The following is a 25,531-nucleotide window of genomic DNA, read 5'->3' on the forward strand; positions in this document are numbered from 1 at the left end:
TTGATTGATACAAATCACATCTTCTTGGGGGAGACCTTAAAATACTTCTAGTCTCAATATTAGAAAGCATCGCCAAAGCCCCACCAATAAGCCCCGCTCTTTTAATACCCTGCAGAATATATGCGATGCAAATGTGCTGATGGATGCATGGCATCAGCAACAACCTCGGATGTCAGCCTAATCATTACACTCGCCACAACACAACACATGGACCCATTTTGATTACTGGCTCCTATCGAGCACACTTATACCCTGGCTTCTCTCCATATTGCACCTTCCCCACATACTGTCAGATCATTCCCGGTAGCTTTGAAACTCTGCATCTTTGGGATGGGAGGGGTTGAACGACAGTGGGGTTCTCTAATATAGCACCTCAAGATGCACAATACCATGCAGAAATTCGTAGAGCAATAACAGACTATTTTGAATTAAACAAAGGCTCAGTTACTTTGCTGACCATGCTATGGGAGGCCTTTAAGGCATATATAAGGGGAGTATGCATCTCCAAACATACTGGGATACTGTGAGATCTCCAAGGCACTCTATCCTGACTGGAAGCAGACCTGCTAGCACTGGACCGGAGCCAGACCACGATATGCACCCCAGATTCTTTTCAAGGGTGGGCAACCTTGCTGGCTGACTTTCAGGAGTCAGTGGAGGGGAAGGCCCATATTTTGGGGAACTATGCTAAAGCCTGCAGATAGGTAGAGGGTGAAGGACCGTGGTGAACACTGGCTCAGCTGTTGCAGCCGCCACGGGGTCAGTCATATATATCAGGCCTCCAGCTTCCTGGTGGCACATACATACTGGATACGGTAGGTACCCATAATTAAATGCTGCATAATCTTACTGACCTTTATGCCTCCAGATTAACAGGCAATATCATGGACATTTCCAAATACCTCAAAGAAAAAGCATTAGTGTGACTCACTGATGCACATCAACACTTCTTGAGTGAACCCTTCACAACTGATGAAATAATCCAAGCCTTAGATGCGATGGACGGTTCTAAGGCACCAGGCCTTGATGGGTTTTCCAGGGCATTCTATAATGCATACAAACATTTGCTGGCACCATATCTCCTAAATGTATACCCAGAAGCATTGCAAATGTAAATCATTCCTCCTACTCTTAGAGGGTGGTCATAACACTAATTCTGAAGCCTGGGAAAGACCTTCTGCAGTGTGGGTCCCACAGGCCGATATTGTTGAATTCTGATAATAAAATTCTAGCAAAAATGCTGGCGACCCACCTGGTGTTGTTAATGGGACAAATAATATTGCCTGCTCAGTCAGGGTTTGTGCCGCACAGGTCTACAGCATTAAACTTGCGAATGATCTTTGCAGTCCTGCATAGGATATCTCTCACTTTACCGGTGATAGCAGCGTTGCTAGATGTCAAGAAAGCCTTTGACTCCTTGGAGTGGCCATTCCTACATGCCATGCTGTGAAAACTGGGCCTCCCCTAGGATTCACATCACTTATAAATCTACTATACGCACAACCGACAGCATGAATCCGGCTTAATGGCACATTGAATAAGACAATTTCCTTGTCGCGGGGAACTTTGCAGGTATGCTTCTTATCTCCCCTTCTATTCATAATAGCGATGGATCCCCTGGTGTGCTATTTGCAGAAAATCCACCTCCATCAGGAATTGCAGTTTGAAACCAGCCCCTTATTGATCACACTGTATGCTGATGATTTCATACTTTACGTAAGACATCCGGCTGAAAACTTAGCACCAGTTCTGCATGAAGTGACACGCTTTGGTGAATTGTCAGGGCTGCACATTAACTTGAAGAATTCTGAGACCCGATAACTGGGCATATACTTATATAGAGACAAAGAACAGATCTTACGGCTTATTTACGTACCACTGGTACATAAGCTGGTCACAAGGGTCGACAGATTCCGTCTCCCATTTTCAATAGCAGGCCATATTGCCATTATTAAAATGACACTTTTGCCCCAACTTTTATACCTATTTAATAACATATCTATTCCTTTAACACATGCATTTTTTGTCTACAATCTTGACACGACTCATTTGGGGGGCAAACCACCCCGAATTAGCTGAAACACTTTGGTCCTCCCGTATGAGAGGGTGGCTGTGGAGTCCTTAATATACATTTATACTATTTCGTCGCACAGTGCAGCTTTTCACGACATTGGAACCCCTCAGATGGGCGCATCCCAAATGTTAAGTCTGTGATAGGTCTGGCTTCCCCGATGACGCTAAGGGCACTGATACCAGCTGGACTCCCACGTGACATTCAAACCACCTCCAAGACCAGTTGAGCATGGAAGAGACTCCTAAGGATGATGGACGGCTGGGCTCTATACTTGCCAGCACTCCCATTGGCGGCCAATCATGCAAGAACCACTGGTATAATGCACCCTTCGAAGATATGCACTGCACACATTTAGAGACCTCTTCCCTAATGGCCATGTATTTTCTTGCACAGAAGACACATGCTTTCAAAACATGCCCCCACATGGATCTCTTTGTATTAAACAGTCTACAGGCTGAACCTAGGAATAGGATACCATCATACCTGCTAAAGCCAGATACATTTCCACCACTTACACTGATCATCTCAGATACAGATAGGGACCACTTAATCTCGAAGTTATACCACACAAGCCTGGTGCTCATGCCCACGCGTGACACTAAGTTGAGAGCTGCCTGGGAGACAGAACTGGGGTACCCAATCACAGGTAAAATATGGCAACATTGCTGTGTTCAAACGTGCTAAATATCCTGTAACCATGACTACAAATTGATACACTATAAATTTCTACTGAGAATATATTTGACACCAGCAGTGATGGCTCGCATCAACACCACCAAATTTGCGCACTGTCCTAAATGCCACGCTCCTGCAGCAGACTTTGCACATATGACATGGACCTGCAGCAAAATAGTTACATATTGGAAAGACATTTTTGCAGCAATCACTCGTATGACACAATTGCGGATTGAATCGTCCCCCCTGTTAGCTTTGCTAGGCCATGTTACCAGCATACCTAAGGCGTCACACCGGTTTGTCACTATAGCACTAATCCTTGCTAAAATGAAACTTGCCTTACATTGGGGAAGCAAGAATTCACCCACAGTAGAGAAGTGGATTAAAAGCTTGTTGTATTGTGATACAAATAGCAAACTTTATGCTGCAGTACAGACTCCCACGTCTAGGGACGGGATATCTGGCGGCCAATCAGAGACTACCTGCTTGCATCAGACACCTTCAGGAGAGTAATGCATACAACACCCCTCCTCCCCACCATATGGGGAGATATTGATAATTAAATCCTTGGTAAAATTGTGAAATATGCTAGACACAGTGATGAATTATACCTGTATTGAAATGTATCGACTTCATTGCTCCCCACTTATGCATTGTATCCAACTTTTCAAAAGTGAAAGACATTTGTGATATGTATTTGAAATGCTTATAACTATGTTTTCATTAAGATGACCTGATCTGTTTGTACAACACTGAGATAACTTATGAAAATAAAGTTTTAAAAAAAACTCTGCTCTGCTCCCAGCCATTTGTGCCCACCATTTCACTCCTCATTCCACAATAGGAGAACGTCCTTCACCTTGCTGTTCAGGAGAGCTCTTTGAATGGAGATACCTCAATGGACCTCAAGCCGGTCAATAGACCCTGCCAAAATTTGTGTCACTGACACCCCTCCCAAATGCAAAATGAAGGCCTAAGGCAACAAGCACTGATATGCTCAAGACATAGTTTTCAAAAAAGGAGATTGAGTTCTTGTTAAGTAAAAGTGGACATGCAAGACAAACCCTTCATTTGATGCTGAACTGCTAAGAGTTGTGGTGAGCAAAGGACACATGGTAACTGTTCAACAACTCACACTTTAAGGCTTTGCATCTATGTATAGCAGCTCGAGACCTCACGAGTGAGAAAAGTCCATCTGAGTGCCCAAGTCAAGCAGTCCAGCACCTAACTCTTCCCCAGAGATGACAGCTGAAGGGACCCCTCCTCTATCTCGTACAACTAGATATGGAAAACTGGTACGAGCACCTTGACAACTCATTGAAGAGTTGTCATGTTATTTGTGAATTTATTTGTTCATACATTTTATTTAACAGAGGGGGAGATGTTGTGTCCTGTGTTTATGTGTATGAGGACTCTAGTGGTCCTCGGCAGAGCCTTACAAGTTTTATGTAATCTAATGGGTGTGGATGGCGGTGGTTAATAGAGTTTTTGACGCAGTGCATTCAAGTCAAGTCAAGTCAAAAGATACTTTATTTGACAGCTAAGAGTCATAAAAGCACAATTCATTAAAAAGTATTAATACATAAGACCTTAAAACACACAAAAAAATTATATTCTAGAAATGCTTATGCAAAACAGATAAAACGGCATCCCAATTAACAGTTTCATCATACATCTATAAGTCTACAATAGAGCAGCAGTATGAAGTGCAAACAGACAATAAATATATGACCAGAGTATATTAAAGCTATTTCATAAAGTGCACATTAAGGGCCATATGTAGGTAAATTACAATTCTTAAATACCGAATTTTACCGATTCGGTATTTATGAATCGGTAAATGTAATGTAGGTAAAATATTACCGAATCGGTAAGTGTCGGTATTTTAGAATCGGTATTTACCGATTCGGTAATGGCAACTGGCTTCCCATTCATTCCTATGGGCCCGGAGGCCCATAGGAATGAATGGGAAGCCAGTTGCCAGTACCGAATCGGTAAATACCGAATCGGTAATGGGGGAGGCATCATCATGGGTGGCAGGGTGTCACATTGACACCCTGTTGCACCCCTGATTCGTCCATGTGTGCACATGTGGCGCACATACATGCCCTAAGGGCATGTATGTCTGCCACATTGCACACTTCATAGTGCACTAAAATGCTTTTTCACAGGTATTCGTCATTTACCACCAACTTTTAGTTGGTGGTAAATAACGAATCCCCACACCAACGACACACTCCCCCTACATCTCATTTCAGGATTCGATATTTACCGAATCGGTAAAATTACCGATTCGGTAATTTTACCGATTCGGTAAATTACCGAATCCTGAAATGTGGCCCCTACATACCAAAAGCCTAAATACCGGTCGGTAACGGGATATTTACCGAAAATCGGCCGTTACCGACCGGTATTAGGCTTCCTACATATGGCCCTAAGTAACAGAACATACTGACTCTAATCCCAGCAAACTTTTCCTGTATGTAATAGCCGCTATTAAAAAGCTTGCAACCCCCAGGCAAACTGTGGGAGAGGATAACATCTGAAGATAAGTCAGGGCCGGCCTCACTTGGACAAACTGGTGGTCTTTAAACAGTGGTAAAATATGATACCTACGCTGGGAGTCGTAAAAGGTGCAGAAAAACATAAAATGTAAAGTGTCATGATCTGAAAAATTGTCGCAAGGGCAGGGTTTAAGTGAATCAGGTTTCAAATAGCCTAGGGTAAATGCCAAGAGCCAAGGGACCAGATTCATACGTAATCTTGTCAAAACAAAGGGGTGATATGCTTTGTTAACATAAGTTAAGTAAGGCTGCATCTGTGTGCCCATGCTCAATATAACAAATCTTCTCACAGAGGTTTTGATAATTCCACCTCCTCCCAAACATCTGCCGCTTGTCCAAAAACTGCTTTTTAACTCCTCTGATAGCAGTCTTGCCCAGTGCCCTTGGGTTCAGGAACAGATCTGGGCGGCCAAGCCATCCATTCTGCTCCTTTATATAGTTGAACCAGGGAATGCATAAGGCCCCATCCAAACTGAAGCAGTCGTCAATTATGAGCTGGTTTAGATTTGGTGTTGGACATGCCCAGATTCTGAGCCAGCGCAGCAGTGGTGCAACCGCAATCTCATCTAAAATGTATCCTGCTCCCAGTTCTTCATGCAAGTTAAAAACAGGGGTTGCGATGGGGACTGCAAGGAGTTTCCGCATGTAATTATTCTCAGCTACCTGGATCCCTTTCGCATCCTTGTAACCCCAAATATCACTGCCATACGTAACCATCAGGATGCATTTTGCATTGTAGATCTTTAATAGTGCAGGCAGTGGTTTAGACCCCAATCTCTTTGCAAAATTCAAGGTAGCCCCCGCGGCTCTGGCTAAGGTGTTCTTTTTAAGTAGAAGTTGCGGACCCCAGGAACATTTTTCATCAAAAACAACCCCTAGATAGGAAAACGTGGGGACCTTAGTCAATTCTGCCCTTTTGCAATAACATTTGGCCTTGGCCGCCTTTCCTGAACCTATGGTCATACTATGTGATTTCTTATACTTCGTAGTTAGATCTAGTGACTCCATAAAACTTGTAAAACAGTTTAAAAGACGTTGTAAGCCCAATGCAGTTCTAGCCAGCAGATCTGCATTATCTGCATACAGAAGTGCAGGAATCATTTTGGAGCCGGCTCTGGGAATAACTTCACAACAAGCTGTTAGGCTGTCACCCAATTTATTAATGTAAAGTGTGAACAGCAGGGGTGCCAAAATGCACTCCTGCCTAGACCCCCTTTTTACTTCCCAAGAATTTGTCAAACTACCATCTGTGTTATACCTTACTGCTGCTGTGGTGTTTTCATGGGCAGTATGCAGAAAGGACACTAACTCCACATCTATTCCTAGGTCACGTAACACTAACCACAGCTTAAACCTGTTGACATAGTCAAAAGCTGAGGTTAGGTCCATGAACGCCAGATGTAAGACTCCTCTCTTGGCAATAGTGTACTTTCCAATAACTAGATGCAGGTTTAAGCACTGGTCCAGGGTCCCTCTCCCCTGCCTCAAACCATACTGCATATCAGAGATGATATTGGCCTGATCGAGGTATCCTGTAAGACGATCCAGAATTACTTTTCCCAATATTTTAGCAACAGAATCTAAAAGGGAGATTGGTCTATAGCAGGCGGGATCGTCCCGGGCACCTTTTTTAAATATAAGGACGATAACCACCTTAGCCCATGATGAGGGAAAACCCTTAGTGCACGCTGCGTTAAAAACATGGGTTAAAATCTTGGCCCAAACATTTGGATCAGTTTTATAGAGGTCAGCGGGTACCCCGTCTGGCCCAGGTGCCTTCCCTGCTGAGGTTGAGACTATAGCTTTTTGAACCTCATCTATGTTAAAATTAAGGGGGTTACTAGGTGGGCCGGGAACTGATTGTCACGCGGCAGATTCCAAGTTTATATCGCTATAGATATTACTAAACTGCTGGACCCAGAGCTCAGCTGGTATTGTGCAATCGCTACTAGAATTGGGTGTGTCTGAAAAATAAGGGCTATTAACTACCAAACAAAATCTAGTACTGTCGGCCAGAACGCTGGCTTTACTAAGTTCTTCCCAGGCCTGTTCCCTTATCTGTTTCTTCCTTACCTGCATTGATGGTTTATAGGCCTTCCTACAACACCTAATCTATGTAGCATTCCTTGGCTTTTGCATCAGGGCCTGTTTTAGTTCCTTGTGGGTACCCGAACACATTTTATCAAACCACCTTTTGATTTTTGGGCAGCTGGTTCTAGAGTTAGAGGTTAGATCATTTGCCACCTGCTTGATAATGCTGTCAAAAGCTTCAAGAGTATCTTTATCTTGTGAAGCAGGGTCCATACACACTTGAAACTCCGGAGCACAGACTGAATACAAGTTATCTAAAAAACTCACTAGAGTAAATCCTTAGCCACTTCAGTCTTCTTGCTTGATGTTTAGTGCTAATATTTTCATTAGTAATTTGACTTGTGGCCATCCCCTCAAATGTGGCCAACAGAGAGGCATTCAGTGTTAAGGGATTATGATCTCTAAGGCAATTCCAGGTGATACTTAAGTTGTTGGCAACTGGTGCTAGTGATACAGATATCATAATAATGTCAATAACACTAGAACTACCATTGCCTACATAGGTGGGGACCAGGGCCAAAGCATCTGATTGCTGTAGACATAACAGATTGTGGTCTGCAAGAAAGCTTTTTAGGTAAATACCCGATGGTGTATATTCAAAATGATTAAACAGATCATACCCGTCATCCTTCTCCAGTGTGGGAATACAATTAAGGCTGCAGTGATGGATGTTAAAGTCCCCAAGAATTAGTGTGTCGTGATAAGCTTGGTTTCCTTCCCCATAGCTTTCTAATAGAGCCTCCATAACTAGTGTGGGGAGTGTAAAAATTGACCACTAACAGAGTGGGAAAATTCTTGCGTGACAATGCCACTGCTAACACATTGGGTGAGCGACAGTCAATCAACTTTACTTGATAAGAGAGCTTAAGTGAAAACATTAAAAGCAAACCCCCATATTTGAGGGGACAGCATATTTACAAAACGTAGTAAAACCATCCAAATGAAAACATTTTTCTGATTCCCATGTTTCCTGTAAAGCAATAATATGATGTGTACTAAGGAACTGTTCCCAGGGGATATTACCCTGTTTAGACCTAAGGCCTGCGATATTCCAGGACAATACTTTCATGGTAGAATCTGCAGAATTGGCCAGGGTAGAAATGGGAGTAGGTACATTATTCAGCAGTGGTAGTGGGGGAGGTGTAAGCACAGAGACACATGGCTTAATAGAGGTATTTAATGACGGTAGCTTGCCTGGGGTGTTTGTCGACGGACAGTCTAAAGGTAAGAAACGGTTAGTCAAAATTAACCCTGAATTCACATTTCTTTTTTGAGGGGGCTTAGCCAGCATTAATGGAAACTGCCAGTCGGGATTTGTCAGGGCGGTTTAGAGGGATAAAAAGACAATAAAGAATCTATTCTAATTCGGGACTTAATCCCATCCCTGACTTGGCAGCCTACCATTACTCTGGCCTGCATAGTATTCTTAAAATTAATCATAATACAGTCTCCCTCCACAGATTTCCTGGTCCCATGGCCTATCCAACCCACCCTTCTAGCCATGATGATGTCAGTAGTGAACTGTGGGCCTTTTTCCACATTATTGTTACACCAGTGAACCGTCTTATGCATAAGATCCAAAGTTGATTCCTTAGCGCCAGGAGTAAGTGTGGGGACCCCTGTTAAGATGGCAACTAAAGGCGCTGATTGGGGGGGAAGATCGATGGTGTTAAAATTTTTGCCTGTGACCATGTTTGGAGCTGAGGAGGGGTATGTGGACGGTGGGCCCGCCTTAATATTTCCCTGACCTTCCGTATGGGCTGTCAGGGGAGCGGTGGCGGGCTCCCCAGATTTATAGATGGTATGGTTAGTATTAGATTTGCCAATTAGGGATGGTGCGATATTATCTTGAGAGCTGTTTATCTGCGGTACTTGAATCACACCACAAGATTCCAGACAGGAGCCCCCCCTCCACCTAGCTTTTATGTCACTAACAGAGGGGCATGGCTTATACATGGTGATAAAAGAGTTAATTTTCAACTCAATTTCATTTAGTTTTAAAAAATATGGGTGCCAGCAAGTCCTTAGTTAAACTTCCCAGCTTGGTGGTAAGATTGTCCAGCAGCAATTCCATTTTATTTTTACAATTGCAAACAGTAGGGGGTTTAAGAGTTTGAGGCCGGGGTGATTTCCTCAAGGCTCCTCTACTGCCGTTTCTCTTTCTTTTGGGAGGTGGGCTGCCCAGATCCTCGCCTAAGGTCAAGACTGCAGCGGAAGTGCAGCTCGGTACTACCTCATCCTCACATTGACCTGCTGTTGATGGTATTCTGGGCATTAGCAGGGATATCATTCCTGCAGTGTCTCCAGTGGTAGTCAGACTTTCGTCCTCCCTCGCTGATGCCAGAACTAATTTCTCAGACTCCATAGACAACCTCTTTTCAGCTAGGGCTATTTCCACTGTGATAACATTAGCAGCTTTCGTCAGAAATGAATCTATAGTCCCACTTGAGCCAGCTGCATTAGACGTCTGCAATTCCCCCTGACCGTTAGGTAACTTCCTTTTACTCATAGCTAATCAAATAGAGGAAAACTTTGTTCTATAAAATCCTATTTACCAATAGGATAATCTTCAAGTGTTGGAGATTGCGGGAAAACAAGTTACTTTCTGATTCAGCTAAGAACACTCAGATATATAGATCAGGGTTATTTAACATAAATAAGGGTGTGGATCCTATATGTAGGGGAAGTACACACAATGTACCTTGATCATGAGATTATGAAGTTGATCCGATCAGGAGATGTTCCCATAAGGCTGAGTCAGTCAGGATTAATTAAGGGGTATGGCCCAGCCCAGCCTCTATCGGCCGCGGCGCGGGAGGGCTCCTCACAAGTTATCGCACCTCCTAGCACTGCGATGATGTCCTCAACGGGCATCTAGTAGTGCCCAACGGGATTTGTAGTTCTTTGCCTTGCACCGTTCCCCTCATGGCAGGATTCACAGACAGCTTCCCGGCAAGCCGTTCTCCTCACGGCCGGTGATGAGCTGCCGTCCTAGAGGGAGCGTGTTAGCAGCGCTGAAGAGCCGTTCCCCTCACGACGGAGTCAGAAGACAGGTGAGCGCATCCGGGTCTAGAGCTCAAACACTGACATTTCCCAACAAGAAGGGGGTCCTTCTCCAATATTTCCCAAAAATCAAAGTTATCCACGGGCGGTTAAATCCCACGCGCGTTGGGGCGGGAGGTTGGTCCCATCGAGAGGCGTCGGGTCCCCCACAGTGCTGGTGACATCCAGGCAGGTAGCACCGGTGTACAGCAAGATAGTAACGGTGGTGTCCAGGCAGGAAGCGCCGGTGGTGTCCAGGCAGGAAGCGCCGGTATTGTCCAGCCAGGTGGGGCCGGGGGGGGGTGGTCCCGGCAGGTGGAGCCGGTGTTCTGTTAGTTAGCTCTGGTGTCCTGACAGGCAGAACCGGTGTCCGGGCTCACCTGTCGCGCAGGCCTTGCCCTTTGCATTCAGTTAACGGTTGCATGTTGGAGAATAAAGACGTGCATACCAGAGCTCCATGTGTGGCATGTCTGTTGCATGCTCCGGTGCTCGGGATTATGTTCCACACACTACACCAAAAACTCTTTTGCTGCTGGTAATTAAGGATTTGAAGTGTGGATTTGGCAGCAAATATGTATTTCTACATCTAAGGGTCATTGCAGTCTGTTGTCTTTTTATGGTTTCTTAAAATGAAAAGTCAAATTTAATAGTGATAAAGAGCATTCTTTTTTGCATAAAAAAGCACACAGGCACATTTTAGTAGTACAAACATTATTTGCTTACTTCTTATACAATGGCTTGCCTTCATCTTCTTGTGCTTGTCCATCTCCTAGAGCATAGTCTCTTTGTGTTCCTTTTGACTGGCAGACCTGTAACTTTCCACTGATCACATTCATGGATCACCCTTTTTAGGTCTCGCTGAGCCCAGCGCATGCGCTGGCTCGGAGAGACATTTTGTATGTGGGATTTTCAAAGTGCTGCTGGCTGGCCTAACGCTTGCGTTCACGCGATCGTGAACGTGCGCAGACGGCCGCCAGCAGCACTTTGAAAACTCGTGCGTCATCGCGATCGCAATCACTTTCGCTTTGAGAGCGATCACGATGACTGCTGCTCACCCAATAATGTTTTTAGATCGTGCAGGGTGCTGCTGATGGACATCTAAATGCATTTCCTACAGCTGAGAAGAAAGTGTCCAGGCTTTGATGTAATTGATTACTTTGTAAACCTCCATTCAGGAATGGCTATAAACAAGTGTCTTTTAATCAGTTTATCTAAAAATGTTTACTTTAGAATGCTCTATTAATGTCTATTGTTTAAATTGGGGATGATTACTACTGCCAAAGCTCATTTGAATATGGTTGGCCCACTCAAAGCTAGAAGAAAGTGTCCAGGCTTTGATGTAATTGATTACTTTGTAAACCCCCATTCAGGAATGGCTATAAACAAGTGTCTTTTAATCAGTTTATCTAAAAATGTTTACTTTAGAATGCTCTATTAATGTCTATTGTTTAAATTGGGAATGATTACTACTGCCAAAGCTCATTTGAATATGGTTGGCACACTCAAAGCTAGCTTGCGCCGTGACTCTGGGGCTGTTTGCAGCCAGATTTGGTGAAATCAAATCCTCGAGACTGAGGACTGCTGGTTTGGAGTGCAAATGAGATGAGCTGTCAGACGGAAGTGGACAGGTGGGGCCTTCAGTCTCCTTGAGTTCGAACTCTCTCCAGCTCTGCTCCAGGGGTCAGGACACCTGATCAATAGACAGTAAAAAGAGACTTGCAGATAAGGGCTGCAGGAAGTTTGCTGTCTCTTTCTAAAGAGGACTCTGTACTATTTTAGCCTCCCCAACCTTTCTCGGCCTGATCTTTGACAGGTTCATGCGCTGAGAATAAGCTCTGAATAGACTGTTCATCCTTGGCAATCCACTCCGTCCTAAACATGTTTGAGTGAAGCCTGTATGAACCAGCATTTGCAATGCAATAGGTTTCGCCTTTTTCAAGAGTTTGAGCTATTGGCATTGTAAATGCCAATAGCTCAAACTCTCACAAATGCGAGACCTATTGCATTGTAAATATTTTTTTTTTGGTTGTCAAAGCCCCATGCCGCACTTTCACGTGCATGTAAGCCATGCCCCTTTCTTTAAGAGTGGCTGCGCACCTTTTGATAGACACAGCTTTTTTAAAGAGGGGCGCGGCTTACATGCATGTGAAAGTGCGGCATGGGGCTTTGACAACAACAACAACAAATATTTGTAATGCCAATAGCTCCAACTTTTGTGATATTTGAGACCCATGGCATTGCAAAGAAGCAGCTGCCATTTTCCTACCTGTTTGGAAAGTGAACGAGACCATGGCGCACTAAATGTAAGGAAAGCATGTCGTGTCTGCAGTAGGGCAAAACCCATTAAAGAAAATACTGCTTACAGACTAAATAAAACCTACTGGGTAGCAACAGAAGTAAAAGGGCCAGTCCTCCTGGGAGGTTTCAAAGACGAGGCTACTTTTTTAGGTCTCACCTGGCGCCTGGCGCCAGCGAGATCTATTGTTGCTGACTTGCCTTGGAAGTGGGACAGGAGATGGGCACGCGCAAGGCTTTTGGCGGATTTGAGCCTGTGTACATGCACGTGAACACGCACATACACATACGTGATGTGCACATCTCCTGTCCCCCTTTCGACCACATGCCAGCCCTGTTTGAGCGGCCCGCTGCAAGACGGGGCCGCTCAGAATGCCAAAAGGACACTTTGCCAAAAGGACACTGTACACCAACAATAGCCCACACGGAGCTCCCCAGCCCTTCTTCACTCACCGGGCTGCTCTTCTGGGGGGGGCTCCTCCTCGCGGCTGCAGCACTTCTCTTGCGGGGCTCCACTGCACTCCAGGGAGCCCCGCGCTGCCGTGGGCAGCCTCGGCCGCCACAGTCTTCACCCGGGCCCCCTCCTGGTACCCGGGGCTTCTCTCCACGCCAGCCGCCACCTCAGGGCTCTCCCTTCAGCATGGGAGCCCCACGTTAGCACAGCATGCCGGGACTGAAGACTAGAAGTTAACAAGCATTTGCAATGCCATAGGTCTCGCATTGACGGGAGTTTGAACTATTGACATTTGCAAATAATAATGCCTTTTATTTTTGTTTTCTTTTTAAAAACATAAATAAAAGGCATTGTTATTTACAATGTCAATAGTTCAAACCCGCGTCAATGCGAGACCTATTGCATTGCAAATGCTTGTTCTATTTACTTCATCACTCTACTCCAAACTCTCTCCTTCATGTTGTGCTTTTGCACCCCCTAACTATCACTCCTGGGGCTGTGTTACTCTCCAGACTATCAGCAAGTCTGTAAAAGAAAAGCAACAGGGATATCTTTGCTGGGATATGGCCAGATAGGAGAATTTAAATGCTGTGTTTGCTGTATTTCCTGAAAGCACAGCATAGGCATATAAAAGCTTTTATGGCACTAGAGAAAGGGCCATGTGCTGCATGACACTTCTCCTGGTGGCCCATAAATCTGCTTTCTGGGCTACTGGCCTAATCACTGAATCCAGTGAAAAGTAGAACAGTCATTGGCAAACATTTCCCTTTAAATTATGACACTGCCTTATTCAATTTTAATTCCCGAGCAAAAAGTGCTTGAAAATAAACAATGCAATTTATAAAGACTGCAAACATTTATTTCAATGTACCACTTTGAGATACCATGAGATATGTGTTTTGTTTTTCCTCCAGTATTTTGAAATGTTTTTACTTTTACATTTTTTAACAATCCTTTACAGCCAAACATCGGTAACTCAACACTCATATTCATAATGGAGAAAACTAGTGGATTTACCAATGCTTGTTGTTTTACATTCACACTCTACAAAGACACATTACTACAGTAATTACACTAATTAGCTTTGTAAAATATCGGGTCTGCTGCCCCAAATGCCATGCTGTCGTTTATGTATCATATTTCCCTCTTTTGTAGGTTATTCCAGTAATTAACCGGGCACAGATCATTGATGACGCATTTAACTTAGCAAGGTGAGATGCCACTACTTGGGCTAGTTCAAATTTAATACCGGTTTCTGATGTGTTGATCAAGTTCACGTGAGTCTTTTTTCCTAGCTCCAGAAATACAATTAAAAAAAAAAAGCTACAGTGCAATTAAATATTTTGTTCACATTAAGCAATGCATTTTTAAACGCTTTTGACTAGTGTGTTGCTCACAATTAGGTCGTTATACCAAGCACCATAAACTATAACTTGTGAATTTCATTTAAAAAAAAAATAAAAACCTTTTGTTTTTATATTATTAAATCTAACTAAAACGTCACTTTAAGCTTTGGTTTTTCCAGTGAATTTCTCTGGGGTTTTTTTTAAAACATAAAGGTAAGGTATTACAACCTTACCTAACTATATAGCACTTTGACCTTTGTTTTTTCAACAAATTTCTAGGGCTTTGTTTTAAATGTAAAGTTGGATCTTATTACCATCTCTGTTAAATACCGCCCCCCTTACTGGATTTGCATGATACTCAAAATATCAAAAGTAAGCTAAAAAATTGGCTTCCAAGTGTTGTACAGCTCCGTAATACTGTGTTAAATTTATAAGCAAAAAAAGTATATTTGCAGACCCCTCCCCCATTTAACTTTGCCCTTCTCTGTCAGATCAGCAAGAAATGTGAGATTCTTGCACTCCAGTTAACAAGCTTATAGCCTGCCTAATTTCATGCAGATTACAGTGCACCAAAGCACTATATTTAATTTTTGCTTGCCCCCTTTCATGGATCTGCACAAAAATGTATGTTTTTTTTAAATACAGACACTCATTGACACTTACACACTCACAGATACAATACAAGCAAGCAACCCTACACAGAAACACACACTCACAGACACGAACTCACTCATACACTGACAGAACACACTCACACACACAATCACAACTACATACAATCCCAAACACAAATACACCCATACTACCCCATAATCACACAGACCCACCCTCCCACACCCATACACACAAACCCCCACACACCCACCTAACCCCACACTCATATAAACACCCACCCACACACATCGAACACTCCAGACACACCCACACAATCTCATTCCCAGACACATACAGCCTCACAAACACACACACAAACACCTACACAATCCCTCACATACATGCTCACACAAACACACAATTGCACACTCACACAACCCCACACACACTTACAATCCCACATTAACACATCCACACCCACACAACCCTCACTAACACCCACACCCACAGAAACTCTCACAAACATACTCACACAAACCCACACAACTGCACACTCCCACACAATCTCACCCACACACACCCACAGAACCACACAGTGACATACACCCAACCACCACCCTACCCACACACACCACCCTAAACACACCCACATATCCCCACTTGCACACAACCCCACACATGCATCCCCAAACACACACATCCACACATATGCCTACATAACCTCCCACACACAGACACTCACACTGACACACACAACCCCACATATGCATGCTCATACAAACCCACACACACACATAATCCCACACATACTCACACACACATCTACACAATCCCACAAATGCTCACACAAACCATCCAACAACCCCCACATGCACTCACACAACCCCTTACACACACAGCTACACAATCCCACATTAACACAAACACCCCCACCCCCCACAGTTAAACACACACATGCACAGAATCCATCAGATACATACTCACCCACACAACTGCAGAGTCACACACACACCCATAAAGTCACACACACCATCTCCACCAAATACCACTTACACAGTCACGCAACCTCATACACATATTTACATGCACAACTCTGAACACACTACACCCACACCTACAGAACCACACACACAGACAAACAACCCCATAAAGACACCCAGACAATCCCTCATGCATACTCACAGACACAACCACACACATGCACTTACAGAAACCCACCCCCACACAGAAACCTACACACACCCACACAACTCCCATCAAACACACTTACTTCCATGCAGATGCACACAAACACTTCCAGTCCCTCCACACACAACCCATTCACACACCACACAGAGTCACACAGATACTCATAAACCCAAAAACGCCCTGACATACACACATACAGAATCAGTGGCTCTGCCACATACAAAGAGACAAACACATAGTCACATGGTCACAAACTTTTACTTACACTCACACAGCTACACAACTGGACCTACACATGCATACCCTCATAGTCAGACACATGCACCCAGACTCTCTACACACTCACTCCTATACACACACACATACACAACCAGTGACTCTATCACACACACACGCACACATTCTCAGATAACCACGGACATCTACTCACACTGACTCATAGCAGATGAACTACTCGACATAAACATACATACTCTCACAAACTCTGTCAGACACATGCACTTACACTTCCTACACACTCATTTACTGACTCATATACAGACACAGTAATGGAGTATCTACCTCACACACAGTCACACACACACACATGCACACACAACCACATTCACTCACACAAAGGTATAACTTGGAGCTGGAAATTCATAATCCAACACACTCAGTCGGAGACATCCACTCAGCATTCACTCCCAACACACTAACTCATTCCCTCATTTACACGCATACATAACCACACACTCTGTCAGACACACATGGTCAGGTCATGGTTGCATGTCCATAAGTGTATATTTGCAGTCACACACACACAGAAACAAATATTTACTAACATTACCACATTGGCAACTTACATAAATTAGACAAAAAAAAGAAAAAAAGGTCTATTTTTTAACCAAAATATAGTAGTTCTAAAAAAGCCATTTTTTGTTGTATTTTTTAAAACCTTTTTGATTTTTTGGTAAATGTATTTTGTTTTTTTTCTACATAACTGGTTCAACAAAAGGAAAGTGTAAGAAATTACAACTTGGCAGATGGGAAGTCCAAAGAAAAAAAACAATTCTCAGCATTTGTGGTCATTAACTGCATTAATGAATGTAGGCATTGACTGCCCTCCAATAGAGAACACCTTGCTGTACTTGATGCGGATTTTCTTTATGCCCTGCATCTTTAGGACAACTGGTGGAAGTGCCTGCATCGTAGTGGGTGTACGGGGTTCCCAAGATCAAGTACTGGTCCATGAGAAGAAGCAGATGGAGTTGCAGCTTCTTTCTCTCTTTCTGCTATTGCTATGGCTATCAGATAGCTGATCCTCGTGTGTTTCCACATGAAATTGTGCCATGGGAATAGTTTCTTTCAATTCCTCTGGAGAGTGTCAGATTTAAAATTGAGCATTGCACAATTTTTGCAACACTGCGCGATGGGGCCGCAAGTTATAGTTAGGTTAGATAAACTCTTACTAGGCAATTTCAGTGTTTTTTCATGTTCAAAACAAATGGAGTTGAACTGAAAAATATATTCTAACTATAACATTATTTTACCCTTTAACCTTTGGTGTTTTCAATAAAATGTTATATATGTATATATATATATACAAATTATTGATGAGGAAGAATAGATGGCTGGCTGGTGCAGAGCAGCAGGCTCACACGACTGCCATCTTCGGCACCGGTGTGATGAACCAGCAGAGATAGTCAGCTGGATGTGAGTCTAGGCCCTGAGCTGAATGGGTGCCTGCAACCTGGGCCTTTGGGTGCACTGGCCTCTGCGGTGCCGGGGGTCCTGGACTCTGCAGTCAGGTTTGCCTGGTTCCGCTGGCATTGTCAGCAGGGACACTGAAGAATCTTGTGACTGGGGCCCCAGGCATATGTGCACGCATGAAGCCAAACTCTCCCTTCACGATTGGTACTTTCCAGAAACCAGCGGGCACAAGGTTGGGTATTCAACCTACCTCGTGCGCACCTGAATGGACATGTGAACTGCGGAACGAAGCAACACCCCTTGAACTCAGATCAGAGCCTGGGCATGCTGGCAAAGGTGAAGTGAGGTGAGGCCTGCAAGTTGTTGAGTGCTGTTGTGGGGTGATGCTCCAAAACCGGTCACTGGATGCTTGTTTCGGGTCCAGGGAGGAACTGGCTTGGCAGTTTGGTCTGGCATGTTCCTATGAGGCACACGGTGAAGACTGATTTGCATATGGCTGGGTCTAAACTTAGGGTAGTCGGACATGGTTTATTTCCTGGAGGACTAGCTACGCATCGTAGTCATCCTGGACCAGCTCACCCAGTTCTTCGCCCTAGCGAGGGTGCATCAAGTACTGGCCCGCCCGTTGGCACTGGGAAGGCCCCCCACCTGGTGGTGGCTTGGCTCCTATATTAAAGGGACAAAGACATTGTCCTTCAAAAGGCCCACACCAATGGTCCTTTAGCGAAGGGGAAACAGTTAAGTGCTAGTGTTCCCTGATTTTAATCCCAGGGTTCAAGCACAGTGTGCATCATTTCTGGAAGCCAAGAGGGCCCCCCGTGAAGAAAGTATACACTATTTATTAATGTTCCCTACTAAGCTTTTGTGATACTCCAAACGCTGCAGGGGCTCCACTCTCACGATCCCGAGCTGGACCTGGTACTACTGGACAAACACCCACGAAGCACTTTCAACAATCAGCCTGTAGGGCCTCCCTGAGGAATCCTTCATCTTATCAGACAGAGAGATAGTGGAGGGTGACGCTACTTGCCATGGCGGAGATAGTGTTGACTCAAAAATCAGATGTAGGCACCGAAATTTCTTTGGATCATAAATCATTGGCCTCTGATTCCTGGGGCTCAGCCTTGAGTAATATGGTTCTCCCAGTTGTGACCCCACGATCAGTACACACGTTGATTTGAAAAGTTATTATGATATCCTGGCTGCCCCCGTCGTGTGGCAGTGGTTGCCGGTTTGTACTGAGTCACTCTGCCCTGTACACTGGCAACGTCTCTGGCACTGAAGAATTAGCAGAGGCCTGCTGGAATGACATAGCTAAAGACACACAGATGATGGACTAAATGCTGAGCAAATCAAACATTCACCCCAGTCAATAGATCTGAGTTAAATCCATCATTCTTTTGCTCACCATGCCACCCCAGTTTAGACCCAGCCATATGCAAATCAGTCTTGACCATGTGCCTCTTGAGAACAGTATAGACCGAACTGCCAAGATAGGTCCTCCTTGTTCCAGAAGCAAGCATCCTGGGACCGGTTTTGGGGCGTCACCTCTCATCAGCCAGGCTAGCTTGAATCCAGTGGTACTGCGAGCCCGGTACCCACGTCTGGGCATACCCGGCACACTTAGGCGAGAAAGCAAAAGACACACAGATGATGGACAGAATGCAGAGCAAATCAAACATTCACACTCAGTCAATAGATCTGGGTTAAATCCATCGCTCTCTTGCTCAACATGCCACCCCAGTTTAGATCCAGCCATATGCAAATCAGTCCTCACCCTGTGCCTCATAGGAACATTCCAGACCGAACTGCCAAGCCAGTTCCTCCCTGGACCCGAAACAAGCATCCAATGACCGGTTTTGGGGCATCACCCCTTATCAGCCAGACTAGCTTGAATCCAGTGACACAGTGAGCCCGTGACCTACGTCTGGGCATACCCGGTGCACTTAGGGTAAGAAAGCAAAAGGCACACAGATGATGGACGGAATGCAGAGCAAATCAAACATTCACCCCCAGTCAATAGATATGGGTGAAATCCATCGCTCTTTTAAACACCATGCTACCCCGGTTTAGACCAAGCCATACGCAATTCAGTCTTGGCCCTGTGCATCATGGGAACAGTCCAGACTTTAACCGCCAAGCCATAGACTTGGAACATATGGACAACCCAGGACCTCTGCGGGATGCTGCCTGACTATTCCACTGGGAGGTGGGCTGGTGTTGCAATGTTCAACACTCCAATCATCATTCCCTTTGGTTTTGCTTTGTTCGCCATAAGTTGGCAGGGTATGCTCAGACGTGAGTCCCTTGCTCACTTTGCCACTGGATTCAAGCAAGCCTAACTGAAGATGGCTGAAATGCCAGAAACCGGTCCTAGGAAGCTTGTTTCCGGTCCAGGGAAGACATGGCTTGGCAGTTCGGGCTGGACTGTTCCCATGAGGCACAGGGTCCGACTGATTTGCATATGGCCATGTCTGAACTGGGGTGGCAGAGTGGGCTAAAGAACGGTGATGGATTAAACCCAGATCAGTTGACTGGGGGTGAATGCTTGCAATGTTCAACACTCCGTCCATCATTCCCTTTGGTTTTGCCGTTGCCCATGAGCACTCAGCCCTACTTTGCCAACCCCCACACAGATTGCCCCTACTAGATGATTAGAGGAGCCCTTTCTCTTAACAATGTCCTTTTTTTACAGGTTTGGGCAGTTGGCCATTGCTAGACTGCCCTTGCGTGAGGGAGTTTGTAGTTGGGGTTTTGGTTGCATGCACATAGGGTCAAGCATAGCCATCCTACTGCTGGGGGGCAGTCGCGAGGTACATAAGTGACTGGGCAGTGGTGCAGAGGGAGACCTGGTATAGATTTCATATATGAGGTACCAGTGTAGAGGCGTAATGTTATTGTCCTGGGATGTATGGGGAATAGGATTTGCATACAAGCTACATAGTATTCACTGATACTTGTGTCGCAGCACACCTCAAATTATAATATTGCAGGAGACCCATCTCACAGCATTTGAAGCGGTCTGTTTGAGACATAAATGGCGTGCAAACTCTATGCAACCTTTTACTCTGCTTATTCCCGGGGAGCACTGTTGTGGATTCTGGCAGGAACCACTTTTGAGGCCACCCACTCTATCATTGACCCAGACGGCCATTATGTCTTGGTAAAGGGCAGGCTGCTGGGCATGGAGGTCACCCTGGGAACCCCAAAGTGGACCAAATCCCTTTGATAGTACTCTATGTGTGCCCTTGTCCTCTGTTATAGCAGAGGACCTCCTCTTAGGGGGTGATTTTAACTGCATTGCAAATCCACCTAAATAGGTCCACGCCCACTCTATGTGGGACACTAGTGTCCAAGACTTCACAGGGTTTTTGAGGCGTGATGGAACCTTGGACCCTCATGGATATCTGGATGGTGCAACATGGGCTAATATGAGACTATTCCAATTATTCCCGCCATTATAGCCTGCACACCTGCTTAGGTATGTTTGAATGCTTGGCCTGTCTTAGCTCAAATGTGATTCATAGTGAGTATCTTTGGCACATGCTATTAGATCATAGCCCCCTACTGCTGACATTTTGCCCTATTGCCGAACCCACAGTGATGCCTACGTGGCGCCTTAACCAATCCTTTCTTGAAGATTCATGTTTTAATGACTCCCTACAGATGGCCATCTCTGAAATACTTCCAATCCAATCAGGGTATGACTGGTGACCCACTTGTTAAATGGGTTACTTTTAAAGTAGTGGTGAGGGGCCACTGTAAGGGACAGATCATTTAGATGAGAAGAGAATTCAACAAAGATCTCTCCACAATAGAAAACAGTCTACATGATCTGGACAAAATGTTGGATTCTGAGAATTCAACTCAAACAGGGTTCACAGAAGTGAGGGGTAGATATAATGCTGCTTTAGAACCTTTGCGGTGCCTTGACCTACTAAACTATCTGGCAAGGGTTCACCAGAAAGGGGACAGGCTCTCGGCATGGTTGGTATGCATGGAGAATAAAGACACGCCCATCACTCAGATCTTAACTAAAGATGGGACTTTATTACACTCACACAGGGCTATTCATACAACATTCTGTACCTATCACGAAACCCTCTACAAACCCCCTGAAGAGATTTTACCAGAGAGCCTGACGGCATTCCTGGCACCATTACTGTTGTGAACTCTGGGTCCGACCTTGCGGGAGGAGCTAGGGGGACCCGTGACAGTACAGGAAATTCGATTGGCCAACAAAGAGATGGCAACTGGAAAAAACCCAGGCGCAGACGGATTTCCAGCACAGTTTGAATCTATATTTGTGCCTGCCATCGCTCCCTGGTTAGAGCTGCATGCAGAATCATTCAATCAATCAATCAATCAATCAAAGCATTTATATAGCGCACTACTCACCCAGAGGGTCTCAAGGCGCTGGGGGAGGGGGGGTCCGCTACTGCTCGAACAGCCAGGTCTTGAGTTGCTTCCTGAAGGCGAGATGGACCTGGGTCAGGCGGAGGTGGGTCGGGAGGGAGTTCCATGTCTTGGCGGCGAGGTAGGAGAAGGACCGTCCCCCTGTGGTGTCTCTTCGGATGCGGGGGACGGCGGCGAGGGCGTGGCCGGTCGATCGAAGCTGGCATTTGGGAGCGTAGAAGTTGAGGCGGCTGTTGAGGTATCCTGGGCCTTGGTTGTGTAGGGCTTTGTGTGCGTGGGTGAGGAGTCGGAAGGTGATTCTCTTGTTGACCGGGAACCAGTGCAGGTCTCTCAGGTGTCCGGAGATGTGGCTGCGACGGGGGATGTCCAGGATGAGTCGAGCTGAGGCGTTCTGGATCCGCTGGAGTCTCTTCTGGAGTTTGGCGGTGGTTCTGGCGTAGAGGGAGTTGCCGTAGTCCAGACGGCTGGTGACGAGGGCCTGGGTGACCGTCTTCCTGGTCTCGGTGGGGATCCACCGGAAGATCTTACGTAGCATGCGCAGGATGCAGGATGTTGAAGCACGACGAGGAGACGGCGTTGACTTGTCTGGTCATAGAGAGGGAGGAGTCCAGGATGAAGCCCAGGTTGCGTGCGTGGTCTGTTGGTTTGGGTGCGCTGCCTAGGGCTGGGGGCCACCAGGAGTCGTCCCAGGCGGAGGGTGAGGATCCCAGGATGAGGACTTCCGTCTTGTCCGAGTTCCGTTTCAGGCGGCTGTTCTTCATCCATTCGGCTACCTCTTTCATCCCTTCGTGAAGGTTGGCTCTGGGGGTGGCGGGGTCGTTGGTGAGGGAGAGAATCAGCTGGGTGTCGTCGGCGTAGGAGATGATGTTGAGGTTGTGCTGGCGTGTGATGTCTGCGAGGGGGCTCATGTAGACGTTGAAGAGGGTTGGACTGAGCGAGGAGCCTTGAGGAACGCCGCAGATGACTTCGGTGGCTTCAGATCTGAACGGGGGAGGCGGACTCTCTGTGTCCTTCCGGCGAGGAAGGAGATGATCCACTCCAGTGCCTTCTCCTGGATTCCGACATTGCTGAGTCGCTGCACTAGTGTACGGTGGCAGACAGTGTTGAAGGCCGCGGAGAGGTCTAGGAGGATGAGGGCTGCTGTTTCTCCGTTGTCAAGCAGTGCTCGGATGTCATCGGTGGCTGCGATCAGGGTGGTCTCGGTGCTGTGGTTGGCCCGGAAGCCAGACTGCGAGAGGTCGAGGGAACCGTTCGTCTCGAGGAAGGCAGCCAGCTGCTTGTTAACGGTCTTCTCGATGACTTTTGCAGGAAACGGGAGCAGCGAGATGGGGCGGTAGTTCTTGAGGTCGGTGGGGTCGGCTGATGGCTTCTTTAGTAGAGCGCTGAGTTCGGCGTGCTTCCAGCTCTCCAGGAAGGTAGCGGTGTCGAAGGAGGTGTTGATGATGTCCCGCAGGTGGGGTGCGATGACAGCGTCGGCCTTGTTGAAGACGTGGTGAGGGCAGGGGTCGGTAGGAGATCCGGAGTGGATGGAGTTCATCGTGCAGATGGTGTCTTCGGTGCTGATCGGGGTCCAGGCGCGGAGGGTGGTGGTGGGGGGCGGTGGTTCAGTCGTGGCGTGCGTCGGTTGAGTGCTGAAGCTGTTGTGTATGTCCGCGATCTTGTTGTGGAAGTAGGAGGCGAGGGAGTTGCAGAGGTCTTGCGAATCATTGGATATAGGGTCACTGCCAGTTTCGTCCAGAGACGCACTTGTGGTCCCCCTTCTAAAGACGAAGGCTTTGGCTGCAAGTCCATCTGAATTTCACCCCCTCTCTTTCTAGAATGCAGATTTTAAGATTCTCAGTAAAATCCTAACTATAACATTGCTTCTGTTAATGCCTGGGCTCATACATGAGGATCAGAATTGATTTATACCGATTAGGTCTACCTCAGGAAACCTCCACCGTCTATATCATATCCCTTACCATTGCAATATTGGCCGCTACCCAGATGTTTCAGTAATGTCTGTTGACCTGGAGAAGGCCTTCGATTCTGTAAGATGGGATTTTCTGCATGTGGTTATGAAGCGAATTGGGTTAGGAAAGGGATGGCTTAGATGGGTGCGTCTATTGTACTCTAACACTGCTGTGAGCGTTAGGGCGAGTGGTGTCATTTTGGCATCATATGGGGTCCACAGGGCACTAGGCAGGGATGGCCATTGTCCTCTCTTTAATTTAGTGTTGCGGTTGAGCCACTGACAGAACGTTTCCAGCAGAGGGGTGTGGGTCATTAATTGCTCTTGGAGGGCAAAGAACATCTTATATCCTCGTATGCGGATGACTTATTATTATACCTAGGCAATGGCCATCTAGGAGTGGCCTATGCTCTGGCAATATTGGAGGAGATTTTGTTATTGGCAGGCATCTGAATAAGCTGATTTGCCAATAGGGCTGAGTTGGCCTACTCAGTCCTTCAAATATCTGGGCATACAGGTATTCCATACCTTGGGTTATCTCCAGGAAGGCAACTTGGGACCAGTGACAATATCACTTAAGACTTGTGTATAATTCTGGTGTTTTCTAAAATTGCCAGTGATGGCTCATATTGCCTTGTTCAAGATGTTTATAATTCTCAGACTCATATTTCTTTGTGAATCTCTCTGTTGTGATACCACGCACTTGGTTCAGAAACTTAGACACCCTACTCCGAGAACTAGCTTGGGATGAGGGATGTAAAAGGGTCTCCCTGGCAGTGCTTCGGAGGACCCTGGAAAATGGTGGATTGGATGCCCCCGATTTTGAATTATGGGCCTGATTACAATGGCAGTGACACTGTCAGGCCGTCGGTGGCGGTCCCATCGCCATCCAACCCATTGGATCTGACCATCGTAATAAGATGATGGCGGTCGGATGTCAGCCATCGATGTAAAGACCGCTGCGTCTGACAGGATCAAGGATTCCGTCAGTGTGGCGGTTGGACTCCTATTCCTTACAATGGCCGGTGCATGCTCAGGGACCCCCGTAGGGATTAGGATGTTCCTTTCCGCCTGTCCTTTCATGGCAGTTAACCCGCCATGAAAAGGTAGGTGGAAAGTGAGTTTGGGGGCCCCTAGTATTGCCCCTTT

General features: G+C 45.9%; 1 protein-coding gene across 1 annotated transcript in view; it reads left to right on the forward strand.

Moving 5' to 3' along the window:
* The window catches only part of LOC146860509 (aminopeptidase N-like), a 368,609-nt gene that overhangs the window by 198,954 nt on the left and 144,124 nt on the right, over positions 1-25,531 (forward strand). Inside the window, exon 13 of the mRNA XM_085644421.1 lies at positions 14,351-14,406. Within this exon, the coding sequence (XP_085500547.1) occupies positions 14,351-14,406 (56 nt within the window). The remainder of the gene's footprint in view (positions 1-14,350; positions 14,407-25,531) is intronic.

Source organism: Triturus cristatus, chromosome 3_1 (genome assembly GCF_964204655.1).
Source record: "Triturus cristatus chromosome 3_1, aTriCri1.1, whole genome shotgun sequence".
Classification (NCBI taxonomy): Eukaryota; Metazoa; Chordata; class Amphibia; order Caudata; family Salamandridae; genus Triturus; species Triturus cristatus.